The following is a 15,591-nucleotide window of genomic DNA, read 5'->3' as shown; positions in this document are numbered from 1 at the left end:
TAAATAAATGAATACATGAATAAATAAATGAATAAATGATTAAATAAATAAATAAATGAATAAATAAATGAATAAATAAATAAATAAATAAATGAATAAATGAATACATGAATAAATAAATAAATGAATAAATAAATGAATAAATAAATGAATAAATAAATAAATGATTAAATAAATAAATGAATAAATAAATGAATAAATAAATAAATGATTAAATAAATAAATGAATAAATAAATAAATGAGTAAATAAATGAATAAATAAATGAATGAATAAATAAATGAATACATGAATAAATAAATAAATGAATAAATAAATGAATACATGAATAAGTAAATAAACGAATAAATAAATGAATGAATAAATGAATAAATGATTAAATAAATAAATAAACGAATAAATGATTAAATAAATAAATAAATAAATAACTGAATAAATAAATGATTAAATGAATAAATAAATGAATGAATAAATAAATGAATACATGAATAAATAAATAAATGAATAAATAAATGAATACATGAATAAATAAATAAACGAATAAATAAATGAATAAATAAATGAATAAATGATTAAATAAATAAATAAATAAATAAATGATTAAATAAATAAATAAATGAATAAATGATTAAATAAATAAATAACTGAATAAATGATTAAATAAATAAATAAATAAATGAATAAATGAATGAATAAATAAAATAAATGAATAAATGAATGAATAAATAAATAAATGAATAAATGTATAAATAAATGAATGAATGAATAAATAAATAAATGAATAAATGAATGAATGAATAAATGAATAAATAAATAAATGAATAAATGAATGAATGAATAAATAAATAAATGAATAAATAAATAAATGAATAAATGTATAAATAAATAAATAAATGTATAAATAAATGAATGAATGAATGAATGAATTGCTCATCTCAAAAGGATTCCAATAATAAAAATATTTAATTTTCTTCTCCCTAATTGACCAGTTAACTGTGTTATAGTATTTAAAAAAAAATTTTTTTTATTACATTTTCACCCCAAACAAGGCACATTGCCACTTTGATGTAGGGGGCTACTATCAGGGACCTAAGTTGCAGGGGTACTATGTAGGGAGTTGGGCAGCAAGATGTCTGTTCACATTACACTTGAACTTCTGCATGTCAGTACAGTTAGGGAAGCAAGAAACCGGAATAGATTTCCAAAGTCCTGCAGTTCTGGGGAAGAAGCTATTAGAGTAAAAGGCTTTCTTACATTTAGGGATCTCAACTGTGTAGGGGTGGGACTTTCCTGCTTGTTGAGTTTGTCGAGGGTATTTCCGTCGAGGGGGTACAAGTGAGCATCCACCGTCAAAATACTTGTAAAACAGGCAGAGGGATGCAACATTTTGTTGATGGGACAGGGGCTGAAGTTTAGATGACTATTAGGTTGGCGACTCTCTTTTGGACCCTGTATAACTTATTAGTGGTCTTTAGGTTTTACAAAATTATAAGACAAGAATTCATTGAGTCTGGTGGAGTATCCAGCTTCCTTATTACTTGAGACAATATCAGCTTCAGAAGGTGCATCATTCCTTGTATAAGCCGGCATGGGTTAGATATACCTAGTGATATTCGACCTTCAATTTTGAATATCGTTTCAATTTCAGGGTTTACTTATAGGGAAAAATATCCTCATGTAAGGTTGTACAGAGAGAAGACACTCAAAAACGGTGTCTAGTAGGCATCAAAATTCTCTCCTAGGTATTAAACACTCTTCGTCAAGGTGTTGCAGCAAAATCCGACACTAGACAACAAAAAAAAAATAAATAAAATAAACAAAATACCAGGAGGTGCTGAAGAGCATGGTTACATCCTGGATGGATGAGATCACCAACAGAGACCCCCTATGTTTTCCAGCAGGACTTCACTCCAATGCAAAAGGCGAACATAATATTCCTAACCACTAGTTACCAAACTTGTGGTCACCCTCTTTATGCTGTCTGCAACCCTCTTGATTATTATTTTTTCTTTTTTTTTTGGGGGGGGGGGGGTGAAGACAAGATTAACAAACATGCTCACACAGTCGACTCTCCGAAAGTTGCCAACAGAGAGACATTTGCCATTATGGACATGGACATGATCGCTAAATCATGTGATACATTTTGCACCTGCCTTGAGATAGTCGTCTCTGCTGGGCATATTGAAAAATAGCATAGTTTGTAATTGTCGCTAAATAAGCTGTCGGGCCTCTGCATATACAACTTTTGTAAAGTGATGGATTTTCTACAACAAATATACACACATTTATATATATATATATATATATATATATATATATATATATATATATATATATATATATATATATATATATATATATATATATATAACAGTAGTTTCCATTGCAAATACCAAAAAATGGAATCAATTCACCATTTTTTCTTAAAATTTGGTTCTAACTTTTTTTTTAATAGTTTTAATTTCGGCTTAAGGTATCATCTTCTATAGAAATTATACAAGTAACCTAACAAAATCATTTATTATACTTTTTTAGTTTTACAATTTTTTAATCAATTAGGTTTCAAGGAAGCAAAGGTGAGAGGAACAAATTCACTAATTTCTTCCGGTTGATCTGTGCACGCTGTAGACAAATACTAAACCTGAGTTGTTTTGTTCTTCATCATGACATCGATTTTTTTAAATAAAGATTTATTTTAAGAAAATAGAAGGAAATCATTGAATATCTATTTGTAGGTGGGGGAGGCGTTTTCATCTTTACATTTATAAAACGTTTTAAACAAACAAATGAAACGTTTTCTATTTGTCAAAATGGAAAATTATTCATTGTGATGAAAAATCAAAAGTTTATTATTCATTTGTTTACAGTGAGCACAGGTAAAAAAAAATCCCTTTCATTGTTATTTCTGGTGTCCTTGAAACCGAATTTATCCCATCTTTTAATATGGCAAAATCAAGAAAATTAATTGATGTTCCATAAGCATCACTAGCACTTTCAATTCTTCGTTAAATCATCTTCAGATGACAAAAACAAATATAAAAAAAAAATTCTCTCCAGGGTTAAAACGTCTTTTGGGTAAAAAAAAAAAAAAAAAAAAAAAAAAAAAAAAAGACTGCTGTTGTGTTCAGATTCGACATAATTCGATACACTTGCAAGAATTTTTGTAAGGCTTCATCTGTTGGTGTACTCTGCGTTTTTAAGTGCCTTTTAAAAAGTGCCCACAAATCTCTCAGCTGGTCCATTTGACCTAGGATGATATTGAGTAGTGATATGCTTCATTTGGAAAACACTACCAAACTCCTTGAACTCTGCAGAGTTCCGTTATCACTCACAATGCAGCCTACCACACCAAAACAAACAAATAGTTCATGTAAAAAATTGATTGTTGTCCCTGTAGTAGGTATTCTACACCTTCAGACCATTTATTGTAGCTATCAACTATGATTAAATAGCATTTAATTAATTGAAATTCATTATTGAGAAGAGTTATTTGTATTCATTTATTTATTGATTACAGACTATTAGCCTCATTGCAGTAACCACCTGATGAAGGCCAAAGAAATAGTTGGCCAAAACGTTATGAAACAACAATTTAAAGATGAAGATAATTCGTAATAAATAACTGAATAAATAATATGCTTAAGTAGTATTGATCTTCAAGGGGACCCGCTAAGTTGATGTGAATTCTTAACCACATTTGGTTAGTTTTTGAATGTGCAGAGCTCTATGGGCAAATTTATTTTTAGTTGACCTTTGACAACTAAATATTTTCGTTTACTAGCCAAATAGAAAAGTTAGTAGCCAAAACCACATGATTTTTAGAATATGGCATCTTCGTTTTGTGACGAGTATGTACATCATGAAGATTTTTCTGTTGTTTTTTAACAAGTGTAATTGTAATTATACAACAAATTTTGTTGATACTTGAAGGTATAAGCATTCTATTTTTTTCAGTTTTTTTTTAAACAGCCTTCGTTAAAAAAAAAGAAAAAAAAAAGAGTATTTTGTTCTATTAAACTTTTGTTTAAATAATTTAACTTTGTTCATTTTATAAAAAAAATAAAAAAAAAGCTGAAAAGATATTTTTCACTCAGTAATGAGCTTTGGAAGATTGTAAGTGAAAAAAATACAATCGACAAAAGATAAGCGTTTCATTATTTCTAGTCGGCACTTTGAAAAAATGACTTGCAAATGTGACTGTTTCACTCGCAATATAGAGCCCTGATGTGGTAGGCGGTGCTTTTGTTGCAAGAGTGCAACCTTTGCAAGAGTCAATCATTTCCCTGATACATTTATCCATGTTAGGCCAGTACACATAGCTTCTCATTAAGCTTTCCATTTGTCCCCCTTCCCCAGTGTCTAGTGTGGAAATCTCACAGAATTCTTTTATAAAGTTTTTTAGTAATTACTACTCTTTCATTATATAGCAGGACCTTGTTACATAATGAGAATATGTCTGAAACATTTCTGGCTGCCATAGTGATCTTACTTTTGATGTCGCAAATAAAATCGTCCTTTTCCACATCTCTTTATTTCTTGCCACAGTGTTTGATATTGTTTTAATTTCACAGTCGGTGCAAAGTGCAACTATTATAGAATCCTAAAAAGGTTTTCTTTTCCTAGGTATTAAGCTTGATAGGCTATCTGCATTGCTAATTTGTTTCGATGGAAGGTATTTCGGTTTAAAGTTGTAACTAATCAGGATGGTATCACATCTGTTGGCAGTGTATGCTGGTAATCCTTTCTTCCGTCTGAAAATTGTAAAGGCTTGAGAATGGAATTTACATACAGCAAAAATGATAAAAATGATACTTAGAGATTCTTTTTCAATTTGTGAAGATTTTGTCTGAGAGTAACAGTGTTCTTGAAGCATGTGCGATCAGCTTTTTCATGCGATCGGACATTATATGCAATATATATGCTCCAATGCCATATGAGCTGTCGTCGCTCATTATGATTATATCTAACTTTGGATCATGATCCATTAGAAAAAGATCTGATGTTAATGTATCTTTGATCTTAAGTGCTGCCTGGCAATTGGGAATCTAGTCCCAGACTTTTCCTTTCTTTAATAATTAACTTAATGAGGTGCATAGGTTGTGCATATTCTTCATGAAAATCCGATAGTAGTAGTTTACTAATCTCATAAAAGGTGTGAAGAACTTATACATTACTATGGGGGTTGGGGCAGGGGAGAAATGTCTAATTGCTGTAACCCTTTTGGATCAGGTCGGGTTCCATTTTCATCAATAAGATGGCCGACATATCTAATCTCATTTATGGAAAAAAAAAAAAAAAAAAAAAATCGCACTTCAATTTTTGACTAAATCCGTATTCTTAGATTTTTTTGGAAAAACCTATGTATATGTGTCCGATATTGTTCTGAAGATTCACTGGTTATTATGAGGTCCTCCAAGTAAGCGAAGGATAAACTTCCCAGCATGGTATCCATGATTTGTTGGAAAATGGTCGGCGCAATTTTGATCCTGAATAGATTGGAGCTCAATCAGACACTTGCCATAAAAATAACAATAGAGCAGAGAAGCAAAATGCAAAAAACACTACTAAATTTGTTATGTCTTAGTTTAACTTTAAATTTCTGATATCTATAACCAGTGCTGATGAAGAAATTTGAGATCAATAAAGGTCCATTTTATTTCAAAAGCAATTGTACACATAAGTGTTTTTGATTTTGAATTCTTGGAACGGATAGAAATGAAGAAGTCATAAATTTGCTTATTTCTGAACTATAATATAACTGCTCTGGTTGATGTAAATGTTCTATCATTGAGCTAATTTTATACCTGCACTATTTCCAGATATTTTGTGACCTGGAAAGGTCACCAAGAAAGGCTTGAACATAGATATAGTTTAGAAAAGGTATTTGTATTTACAACAAGACAGAATATATAGAGAACGATGTAGTATTTAATGTAAATAAAGGCGTACTACAAGTGACTCTCTACAGTGGCACTTCTTGGTATATTTATATCATTAGATTTCATATATTACGTAGGCGAGTCCTCACTACAGGTTTCTACCCCTCTTTGTCATGTTAACCACCCTTATGCTTAGCAGCTGTTTCAAAATTCGTAATGATCAGTTCATTAGTTTAGGATTGAATCGTGTGCATACAAATACTTAAACATTCACTCCTAAACTAATTAACTGATCATTATAAATTATAAAAAGGGTTGATACATCGTAAAATAAAACAACCAAACCTCTACTGTCTAGCTTAATCTTTCTCTGAGGTCATAAGTAGGGCTATGACAACAAAGTATTCTTATCATTGTTTTAACTCTCACAGTTAGGCACAGGTAATCAACCGAGAACCACAAGTCTATATAAAAGCATATACGATATCAACGGATGCACACTCGAGAGTCAAAACAATGAAAAGAATATGCAGTTGTCCTAGCTCTAGTTATAAGAACGAAGCCGGTCTTCAAGAATCATGTTACACATCCATTGTATCATTCTCATATCATTTCTCTTCATGCAATGCATGTCCTCAACTCTTATTGGCCAGGTTTCTCTTCCATACATATACCTAATAAACTATTTCCTTGGTCGACATTGGTAACATTCTCTACTGATCAGTAATGTTAGAAGTTCCCTGAACTTACTTATATCATATACATACAAATATATAAACATATACACATAACTGACTTTTATATGCATACTAGTAGGTCGCTTGCCTGGTCATAAGGTAGGCTTAAATATATTTCAATTCATGTAGATTATGTATTTATTATTATGGAGACAATTCTCTATCGGTTATTGTATTGAGCCTAATATGTAGTAGCGAGATTAAAACTAAAAAATATATGACTGCCATCAGCTAGAATCGAAAACAAAACATGCAACTCTCCATAATTCACCCTAATTCTCCTGCGATCCCTTTTTTAAAAGATAAAATTGCAGAGTCATGGAAAACAATATTCAAGCAAGGGTGGACGGTCCACAGAGTTTTATTTATATATATATATATATATATATATATATATATATATATAATCAAACTTAATCTACATATCTATAAAAGTGAACATGTCTGTGTGTGTGTACATTTCTCTATGCAATAACTCTGTCAATTTTAAGTCTACAGACTCGAAATTTGATATACAGGGTACTGAGATTTGGGAAAATCTTTGTAATCCGTTTTCAGCCAGAAATTTGGCTGTTAAGGGGTCAACATTCTACGATTTGACCTTTGAGAACTCTACCAAACTCCTCCACCAATTTTGGGTCTAAACACTTGAAGTTTTAGATATAGGTTCCTTGGACATGGATCTAACTTAATAACTTGATGAGAGCCCAAAACAATAAATGTTAAGGGGTCATAATAGGGGTCAAAGTTTAAAAAATTGATCGCTTTTTTTTTTTTTTTTTTTGCTCAACATACACCTCCAAACACCCAGGCAATGCTGGGCTGAAATGATAATTAAAAAAAAAAAAAAAAAAAAAAAAAAAAAGAGCAAAGGTGGTGAAAACTCTTATGCTGTCAGCATTCTCAGACAAATTTTATGATAAGAGAACATAATACTAATAAAGTTTATTAAAAAAAATTTAAATAACCAAAAAGTTAAAAAAATTATTTAGGGGTTAATTTTCAAGGACTAATATGATTAAAATGATTCTTGGAGACAAAAAATAGGTGCTCTTCCAATACGTGGTCTACCAAACGGGTTCTACTCCAGAAGACGATCGGCCGAGCGGGTTCTACTCCAGGATGCGATCTATTGAGTTGTTAGGGTTATGATTTACCAAATGGTTTCCAATGAACTACATATTGGATACATCTCTAAAAATTTCATCGCTTTTCATGCAGTGATTTTGAATCATTGCTTCTGGATGCAACTTTGCCAAATTTATTTAGAGAAATTTAACAAAATTATGGTTAGAAATTTAACAAAATTATGGTTAGAAATTTAACAAAATTATGGTTAGAAATTTAACAAAATTATAGTTAGAAATTACAAAAAAAAGTAAAGTTTTTGTTTGCCTATCAAGAAAATGTTATGTACGGCACAATCACATTGTCACACTGGTTCTCACCAGATCACTGAAATTAAGCAACATTGAGCCTGGCCAGTACCAGATGGGGGACCATTTGGGGAGGCGAGGCACTGTATGTACCTTCTAGGAAGGTTGGGCTTAGCATCCTCACCCCCAAAAAAGAACTCCTCGCTACAAAAGCATCTACAAAGTTGTAAATGGCCTATGCCCCCCCCCCCCAGGGGCTCAAAGGCTATGGATGGATGGATGGATGAATGGATGAATGAATGAATGGATGAATGGATAAAATGTTAGTGAAAATTGCAAAAAACCAAGTTTTTATTTGTACTCACCCAAAATACCTGTCCCGAGGATGCATGCTATTGTTAGGAAATCTGCAAAAGAAAAATTCAAAGAATTATTTCATGTTGGTAAAAATATCACACTCCAAAAAAGCTATAATTTTACAACATCTTCTGGATTTTTGATTATTATAGTCTACTACTAAAGCAATCTGCTATTATACTAAATCTGAGTCAATCAATCAAGATTATCTGCAGATTAGCCTTTTTGTGATTGGAGATTATCTGATCGTTATCTCCACTGGATATCTACAGTAGTCAACTACTGGGTGATCAAATGGTAACCACTAACAAAGGCCAGAATCAGTCAGGGATGAAAAAATTTAAAAAAAAAAAAAGATGGGAAGATGATTCTTTTATGAATCGAAAATTTTCATTTGAATAAATAGATATATTCATTTAACAAAAAATCCTGTATTTGTTTTTCTTTTAATTTCTGAATTCCAATATAAACAGTACTTATCAAACAGTGGATTTTCTAAATATAGAACTTGAGGTGAATGCATTTTCCTAATAAAGTCTAAAACAAAAAAAATCTTGATTTTTTTTTTCTCCAACTATTTTTATTTTATAAGACTTCAAATGATTACCAAGTTCTAATATAATAACTCTTGCTCTGTCTACCAAGTACTAGCCTCTGTCCCACTGCAACAGTATTGCATCCCTGTGCTTATTTTACAAGTATTTTAACGGAATGTGTTCCAACAAACTTGCTGCAATGGTGACCCTCAGCGTAACCCTCAATCATCCAACAAAATTCCACCCCTTTACTTATGACTACAGTTACACAGAAACGTTTGTATTTCAATCAATCTATTCTTCAGGGAGTTAAGTATTGTCAAAGTAAATCAGAAAAATCCCACCCCTTATTATTGTACAGTATTCACCTTAGGCAGATTTAACTTACTTCCTCCAAGGAAGGAAGTGTTAAGGGAATATTAAATTTACAGGTGGTCCTCAGTTACCTGAATGTTTGGTGCATTTTTAGTCAGGAAGCCAGTACCTTCAGACAACCTGATCTGGTGACACAGATGATCTAATAGGTATTACCACCCGAGTCAAAGTGGACCTGAGAGCAATGGTAACTAAGGGGCAACTCTACATCCTCCACAGCCTCCAAATGGGGTCTTAACACTGGAGGTTTTTTAAGGTCATACTGAAAGGCTTTCTAGCCTTTTCCTCATACTGCTCGTTTTGAAATTTCCTCCTTGTTCACCGTTTTCCAAGTCTGTCCCAACATGCAGAAATTTCATCGGCCGAACGGGTTCTACTCCAGGATGCAATCTATTGAGTTGTTAGGGTTATGATTTACCAAATAGTTTCCAATGAACTACATACATAGGTGTAATGTAATGTGAACAAACATCTCATAACAACTCTTCATTTAGGATACTCCTGTATGTATGACCCCCTAATTCAGAGTAACTCCTTGTGTCTCAGTAACAATTTGCCCCCTTTGTTTTTGTTTTTTAAGTGAAACAAGGTAATATATATTACTATAAAACAGCATTTCCATTGGTTTGCCAGGTTTAAGTGCAAAAGAGCATTTTTGCCCGTTTGTCACGCCAAAGGCTGAAACAGCATTTTCGTTCGTCGGTTACTCGTAAGTTTGAAATATATATAATACTTTTTTTATAAAAAAAATATTAACTTTTGATTGGATAGAAGTCTTAATGTAGAAATTTTATTTCAGCCAATCAAAAGTTTAGAAAGTATACACATGTAAATAAAAGAGGAATGGAAAAGAGAAGAGTGTTAGTAAATGAATACATCCATGAGTATTGAGTATGGGGGGGGTAAGTCTTCATGATATAAAATAAAAGAGATTAGGATAGAGAAAGAATAAGTCCAGATAAAGATAAAAAAAAAAGTAGAAAGTCCTGTTTGTAAAAAAGAGAAGAGGGTTCATATACAAAGAATACATACCATATGTGTCGATCGGCACTAACCCTATTCGGGTTTAACCGGCTTCCTCCAAAGGAGGAAGTTTCATGGGAGTATGAAATTCACAAGTAGTCCCCAGTCGCATGTATATCCCCTTTAGGGGAGATGATGACGTTAGGTTTTTGCAACTCTTGCAGGGAGATGTCCAATATACAGCGCCTGGAATTCCCAAACTGGTCACCCATTTTTGTAATGACCAGACTCAATACTGCTTAACTTCAGTGATCTGACGGGAACCGATGTGTCAACATGATTGTGTTGTATAATGCATACCATACACAAGTGTTAAGTCAGGGTAATGTAGGTGCTTGTGTGTTATTATAAGTCAACGTGTGTGCTGCGACAGTAGCCATGTTGATGTCCATGGAACGTCTAGTAGGACCCCAGGGCCACATGGCCCAGAGGGTTATGGTTGTGCCCCAAGAAAGAAGATTGAGGTTGGTCTCCTGACAGTCAAAAGAAGTAGACAACGTATTAACTCTTTGTAAAGTTGAACAGAATGAAGGAAGAAAGCGGCCACGTGTCTGCACGTGTTGTCTTACCTGCTGGGAGGATCACAGCAAAACTTTGAAGAATTACTCCAAGATGAGGGAACCAGTAATTGCTGCTGCTCAGACCACACCGAATGATAAGAAACCGTATCAGGGACCTGGTCCATGTGGTGGAATCATATGCTACAGATGCAATGGATAGGACCACATTGCAAGGAACTGCCGGCAACAACTAACGACTGTTCGCTGCTACCGGTGTAAGGAAACTGGCCATATAGCTCAAGAGTGTCCGGAAAGCGGAACTGGGGACAAGGTGTCAGCGTCGACCTCTTCCCCACGCAGAAATTAAATGAGACGCTACCGGTCATCCCGATATATATCGACGAAACACTGTGCTCAGCACTCCTCGATTCCGGGTGCTCCCGCACTATCGTATGTGCAGATCTCTGCCACACTTGGAGAAAGAAGAATGTCAGAGTGACTACCATCAGTGGAGAGACGCGCACATGTTGCAGGGTGGGCAATGTAAACATTCGGACGAAAAATGGAAGCTCTGCTAACCTAGAGGTGCTGGTAGTGCTCGAAAAACCCCTGAGTTTTGACCTGCTCCTAGGATATGATGCCATCAGAGCCCTTGGTGGTGTCTATATAACGGCAAACTGCAGAATGGAATAACTGAATACCATGTGCCCGACTACATGAGGCCCGTGTACGAAGAAGAACTTTGCAAATTGATAGAGGATGGCAGGCGTATTCCCTACCTCTACAAGAAACTTGGACCTCCTAAGGATCTGATCCAATTAATGGCGCTTGCTCAGCACAACAAAGCCAAAGTCAGGCAGACTACCGAGAACTGAACTCGTATGTTGATGCGTTCACAGCTGATGCTGATGTGTGCGCTAGCAAACTACGAGAGTGGCGCCAGCTGGGTTCTAATGTGTCCCTGTTGGATCTGAAAAGAGCGTATCTGCAGGTCCGGGTTAGCGAGACAATGTGGCCGTTTCAGACGGTAGTGTTCGCCGGTAGGAGGTATTGCCTCACAAGACTGGGCTTTGGGCTGAACGTTGCGCCCCAAATAATGAAGACGATCATCAATGCTGTATTGTCACAGGATAAGACCGTAAAAGAGGGGACATCAGCATACCTTGACGACATATACGTGAATGAAGACATTGTGCCGTCATCACGTGTGAGGGCCAAGCTAGCTGAACTTGGACTGATGTGTAAGGATCCAGAACGCTTGGAGGATGGTGTTCGTGTCTTGGGGTTGAGCGTTCAACAGGAGTGAGGGACCTTGAAGTGGGGGCACGGAACTGCAGTTCCTGAAGTGCCCCATGTCCTCAAGAGGCGGGCTATATTTTCCCTGTGTGGAAAACTGGTGGGACACTTACCAGTATGTGGATGGACTCGAGCTGCGACAGCCATCATGAAGAGGAGGGCGAGTGCAGTTACCAAAGGCTGGGATGACGAAACGGCGGACAATCTGTTGCTGCGAATGGTGAAGGAGACCATCACAAGAGTCAAGCAGGAGGACCTCGCTGAAGGAGATTGGTGTGTCCAGGGAGATAGGCTAAATGTGTGGGTGGATGCGAGCTCCCTCACGATTGGGGCGCTATTGGAGATAAACGGGTCTGTGATTGAGGACGGCTGCTGGTTGCGACCAATGGATGATGCTACTCACATCAACCTGGCAGAGTTGGATGTGGTAATAAAAGGAATAAACTTGGCACTCCAGTGGAAAGTCAAAGAATTATGCATACGCACAGATTCGCTGTGCGTATACCACTGGATAGTTGACACACTAACAGGCAAAACGAGAGTGAGCACCAAGGCAGCTACCGAAATGCTAATCAGACGAAGGCTGGAGACAATAAGGAAGTTGGTGGAAGAGTACGACCTATCGGTGAATGCGGTGCTTGTCACTTCAACCTGCAATCTTGCTGATAGACTTATCGGTGTGCCCCAGAGATGGTTCGATGCAATGAAGAAAGAAGCCGAACCAGGGTCTTTATGTGCTGCCTCTGTTGAGGAGATGGATAAAATCAAGAAGGTACACCATGACAGTGGACACCCCGGAGTGAGACGGACATATTATTTTGTACACTTAACCAACCCGTCAGTGTCCAAAAGCAAAATAGAAGCAGTGATCAAGGAATGCCAAATATGCCAGTCAATCGACCCTGCTCCCACCAAATGGCAGAAAGGTCGGCTGGAAGTCGACGAGAATTGGAGCTGACCGGGCATGGACATAACCCATTATGGTGGTCAGCACTTCCTCACACTGATCGATTGCGGACCAACGAGGTTTGCGATCTGGCGACTATTAACAAGACAGGACTCGGCTAGTGTCATCCATCAATTAGAGTCCATATTTTATGAGCGGGGGTCATCTGAAAAGATTCTCACTGACAACAACACAGCCTTTTGCAGCGGAGAATTCAGGTGTTTCGTAGACGAGTGGGGGATCCGGCTTAGACACAGGTGTGCGTATGTACCGAGTGGCAACGGTATAGCGGAGCGGTGCCACCGAAGTGTGAAGAGGATAGCAGCAAGGAAGCAATGTACGATTGCAGAGGCAGTATATAGGTACAATACAACACCAAAGGATGATGTGACTGCTGAAAGTGCACCTGCTAATGCGATACATTGCTATCGAGTGCGTGTTAAGGGCATTGATGCCTGCCTGCCTAATCAGAAGAGGACGCAAGGACGGTACAAGTTAGGGGACACCGTCTGGGTAACGCCTCCCAATAACCGATGTACGACCAGTTTCAGAAGAGGACGGATCACTGGCATAATTAGTGAGCAGGATGTGCTGGTTGATGGTACTCCACGGCATGTGAGGGATGTCCGGCCCACCCTTGATACAAACCAAATGGCGAACAGCGAAAGTGATGAATCATCCAATGATGAAATGTGGATCCGACCTATGCCCCATTGCCGTGATGACATGGCTGAGAACTTCAGCACAGATGGCGATAGTTCCAGCACCTCTTCTGAGAGCCCCAATGACGATGGAGCCCAGCTTGATGGAAGGACTGCTGGCAACGTTAATGGCGACAGGTCTGTTACCCCTTCTGAGAGCTTGGATGAAGATGGAGCGCAGCCGGATAGTAGGACTGTGGACACTGACCCAAGTAGCCCTGATGAAGATGAAGAAGTCCAGCTAATCCCCCTCCGTAGGAGTGCTCGTAACAAACGATCGCGGCCGCAATGCCGCATGTGTGATCTTGAGACCAGGGGGGGTGTAAAGTCGAACAGAATGAAGGAAGAAAGCGACCACATGTCTGCACGTGTTGTCTTACCTGCTGCGAGGATCACAGGGAGGGCAGAAATTAAAAATGGCAGCTGTGGTTTTTGTAAAATTATTGAGCGATGACATCACCCCTCACGTGACTGTTTTTCTGGCCGCCGATTGGCTAATGACGAACGCTTGGACAATAAAAGGAGTATGTTCAGAAGATCGACGACAGTGTGTATCAACTGCATCAGTGTGATTAGAAGTTCGACGTGTGTGTTAATCAACCGCCGTAGTTGTGAAACGAATTCAAGCTTTAGAAGTTCGACATGTGTGTTAATCGACTGCCATAGCTGCGAAACGAATTCACTCTTATATAATCTCCCATCACATGTTCAGTTTGCCTGAGAGATGGTCTCTGATTGGGCAAGCCAGAAAGGAAGTTGAACCCTTAGAAATCAAACAGATTCAAAATCATAAAATGTCACTAAAGCTACTGCGATTGTCTAAACGTTACTAATGTCACACATCTTCACACCTAAGTTGAAATATTGGTGCCATGTACTAAAAGCTATTTAGATTTAAGCTAAGCTTAAGAAATATTCCACAATCTGCCTGAAATGTTTCCACTACATGAATCCCTTTCACCTCATCAACATCAAACTGTCCAGTTACTGCTAACTTAATGAGCCACTCAAAATATGAAGACGCTTTTTTTTTCCCCCCTCCTCCTTCCAAGGTCAGCACGAGGCCGTTTATTACCAGTGATCGTACATTTAACTATTTCTCTGAATATCTGTCGTCAATAAAAATTAATTTAAAGCCGGTGAATCTCATTTGAAGTTTCTTGATAAGATTCAGAAACGTATTACTAATTTGATTGGCCCCCACCTATTCTTCTTCTCTGCAGATGTGATATTGCTAGCAGTCTTTTCTATGGATATTAGTATGGCATGCATTCTTCAGAATTATTTAATCTATTCCCTGCTTCCTTTGTTCCTGCTCGTTTGACTTGGTGATCTACTGGTTTCCATAAACTCACTGTTTTGATTCCTATTCCAGTAGTTTATTTCCAAGAACCGCAGACTTGTGGAACTCTTTCTGCTTACTGTTTTTCTCCTACCTCTTTTCAAGACTAAGATCAACAGGCATCTTCTTTTCGATAATCATCTTTAAACCTTGTTGGCTCCTTACATCAAGTGACTTCACACCTTGTCTCAAGCAATTTGCATCATATATACAAGTTAAAAGGATAGAGCAAAGTTACATAGGAACTTTATGATAATATGAAGTCAATAAGGGTTCCAGAAAAGGAAATAAGGAAGTACGTCCAAGGATGGAATACTGTTGCCATATCTGGGCAGGAGCTGCAAAAAACAGCCTATCCTGCCTTGACAGAGTACAAAATAGACTTTGTGGCTTAGTGGGGGATGCCCTTTTCTCTACCCTGCAACCTCTCTCCCACAGAATAGACGTTGCGAGCCTATCCTTGTTTTATCGTTATTTCCATAGCAGGTGTTCGTCTGAACTCAAATCTCTGGTCGCCCCTCGAC

At 36.7% G+C, this 15,591-nt stretch overlaps 1 protein-coding gene across 2 annotated transcripts in view; it reads right to left on the bottom strand.

The window, feature by feature from the left end:
* Positions 1-15,591, bottom strand: part of LOC145291220 (uncharacterized) — a 207,684-nt gene that overhangs the window by 153,533 nt on the left and 38,560 nt on the right. For both annotated transcript variants that reach the window (XM_080136809.1, XM_080136808.1), the window contains exon 2: positions 8,357-8,398. In XM_080136809.1, coding sequence (XP_079992935.1) covers positions 8,357-8,398 — 42 coding nt within the window. The remainder of the gene's footprint in view (positions 1-8,356; positions 8,399-15,591) is intronic.

The sequence above is a fragment of the Euprymna scolopes genome, chromosome 12 (genome assembly GCF_053919585.1).
Source record: "Euprymna scolopes isolate OS-2025 chromosome 12, ASM5391958v1, whole genome shotgun sequence".
Lineage (NCBI taxonomy): Eukaryota > Metazoa > Mollusca > Cephalopoda > Sepiida > Sepiolidae > Euprymna > Euprymna scolopes.
This window is presented reverse-complemented; position numbering and strand designations above follow the sequence as displayed.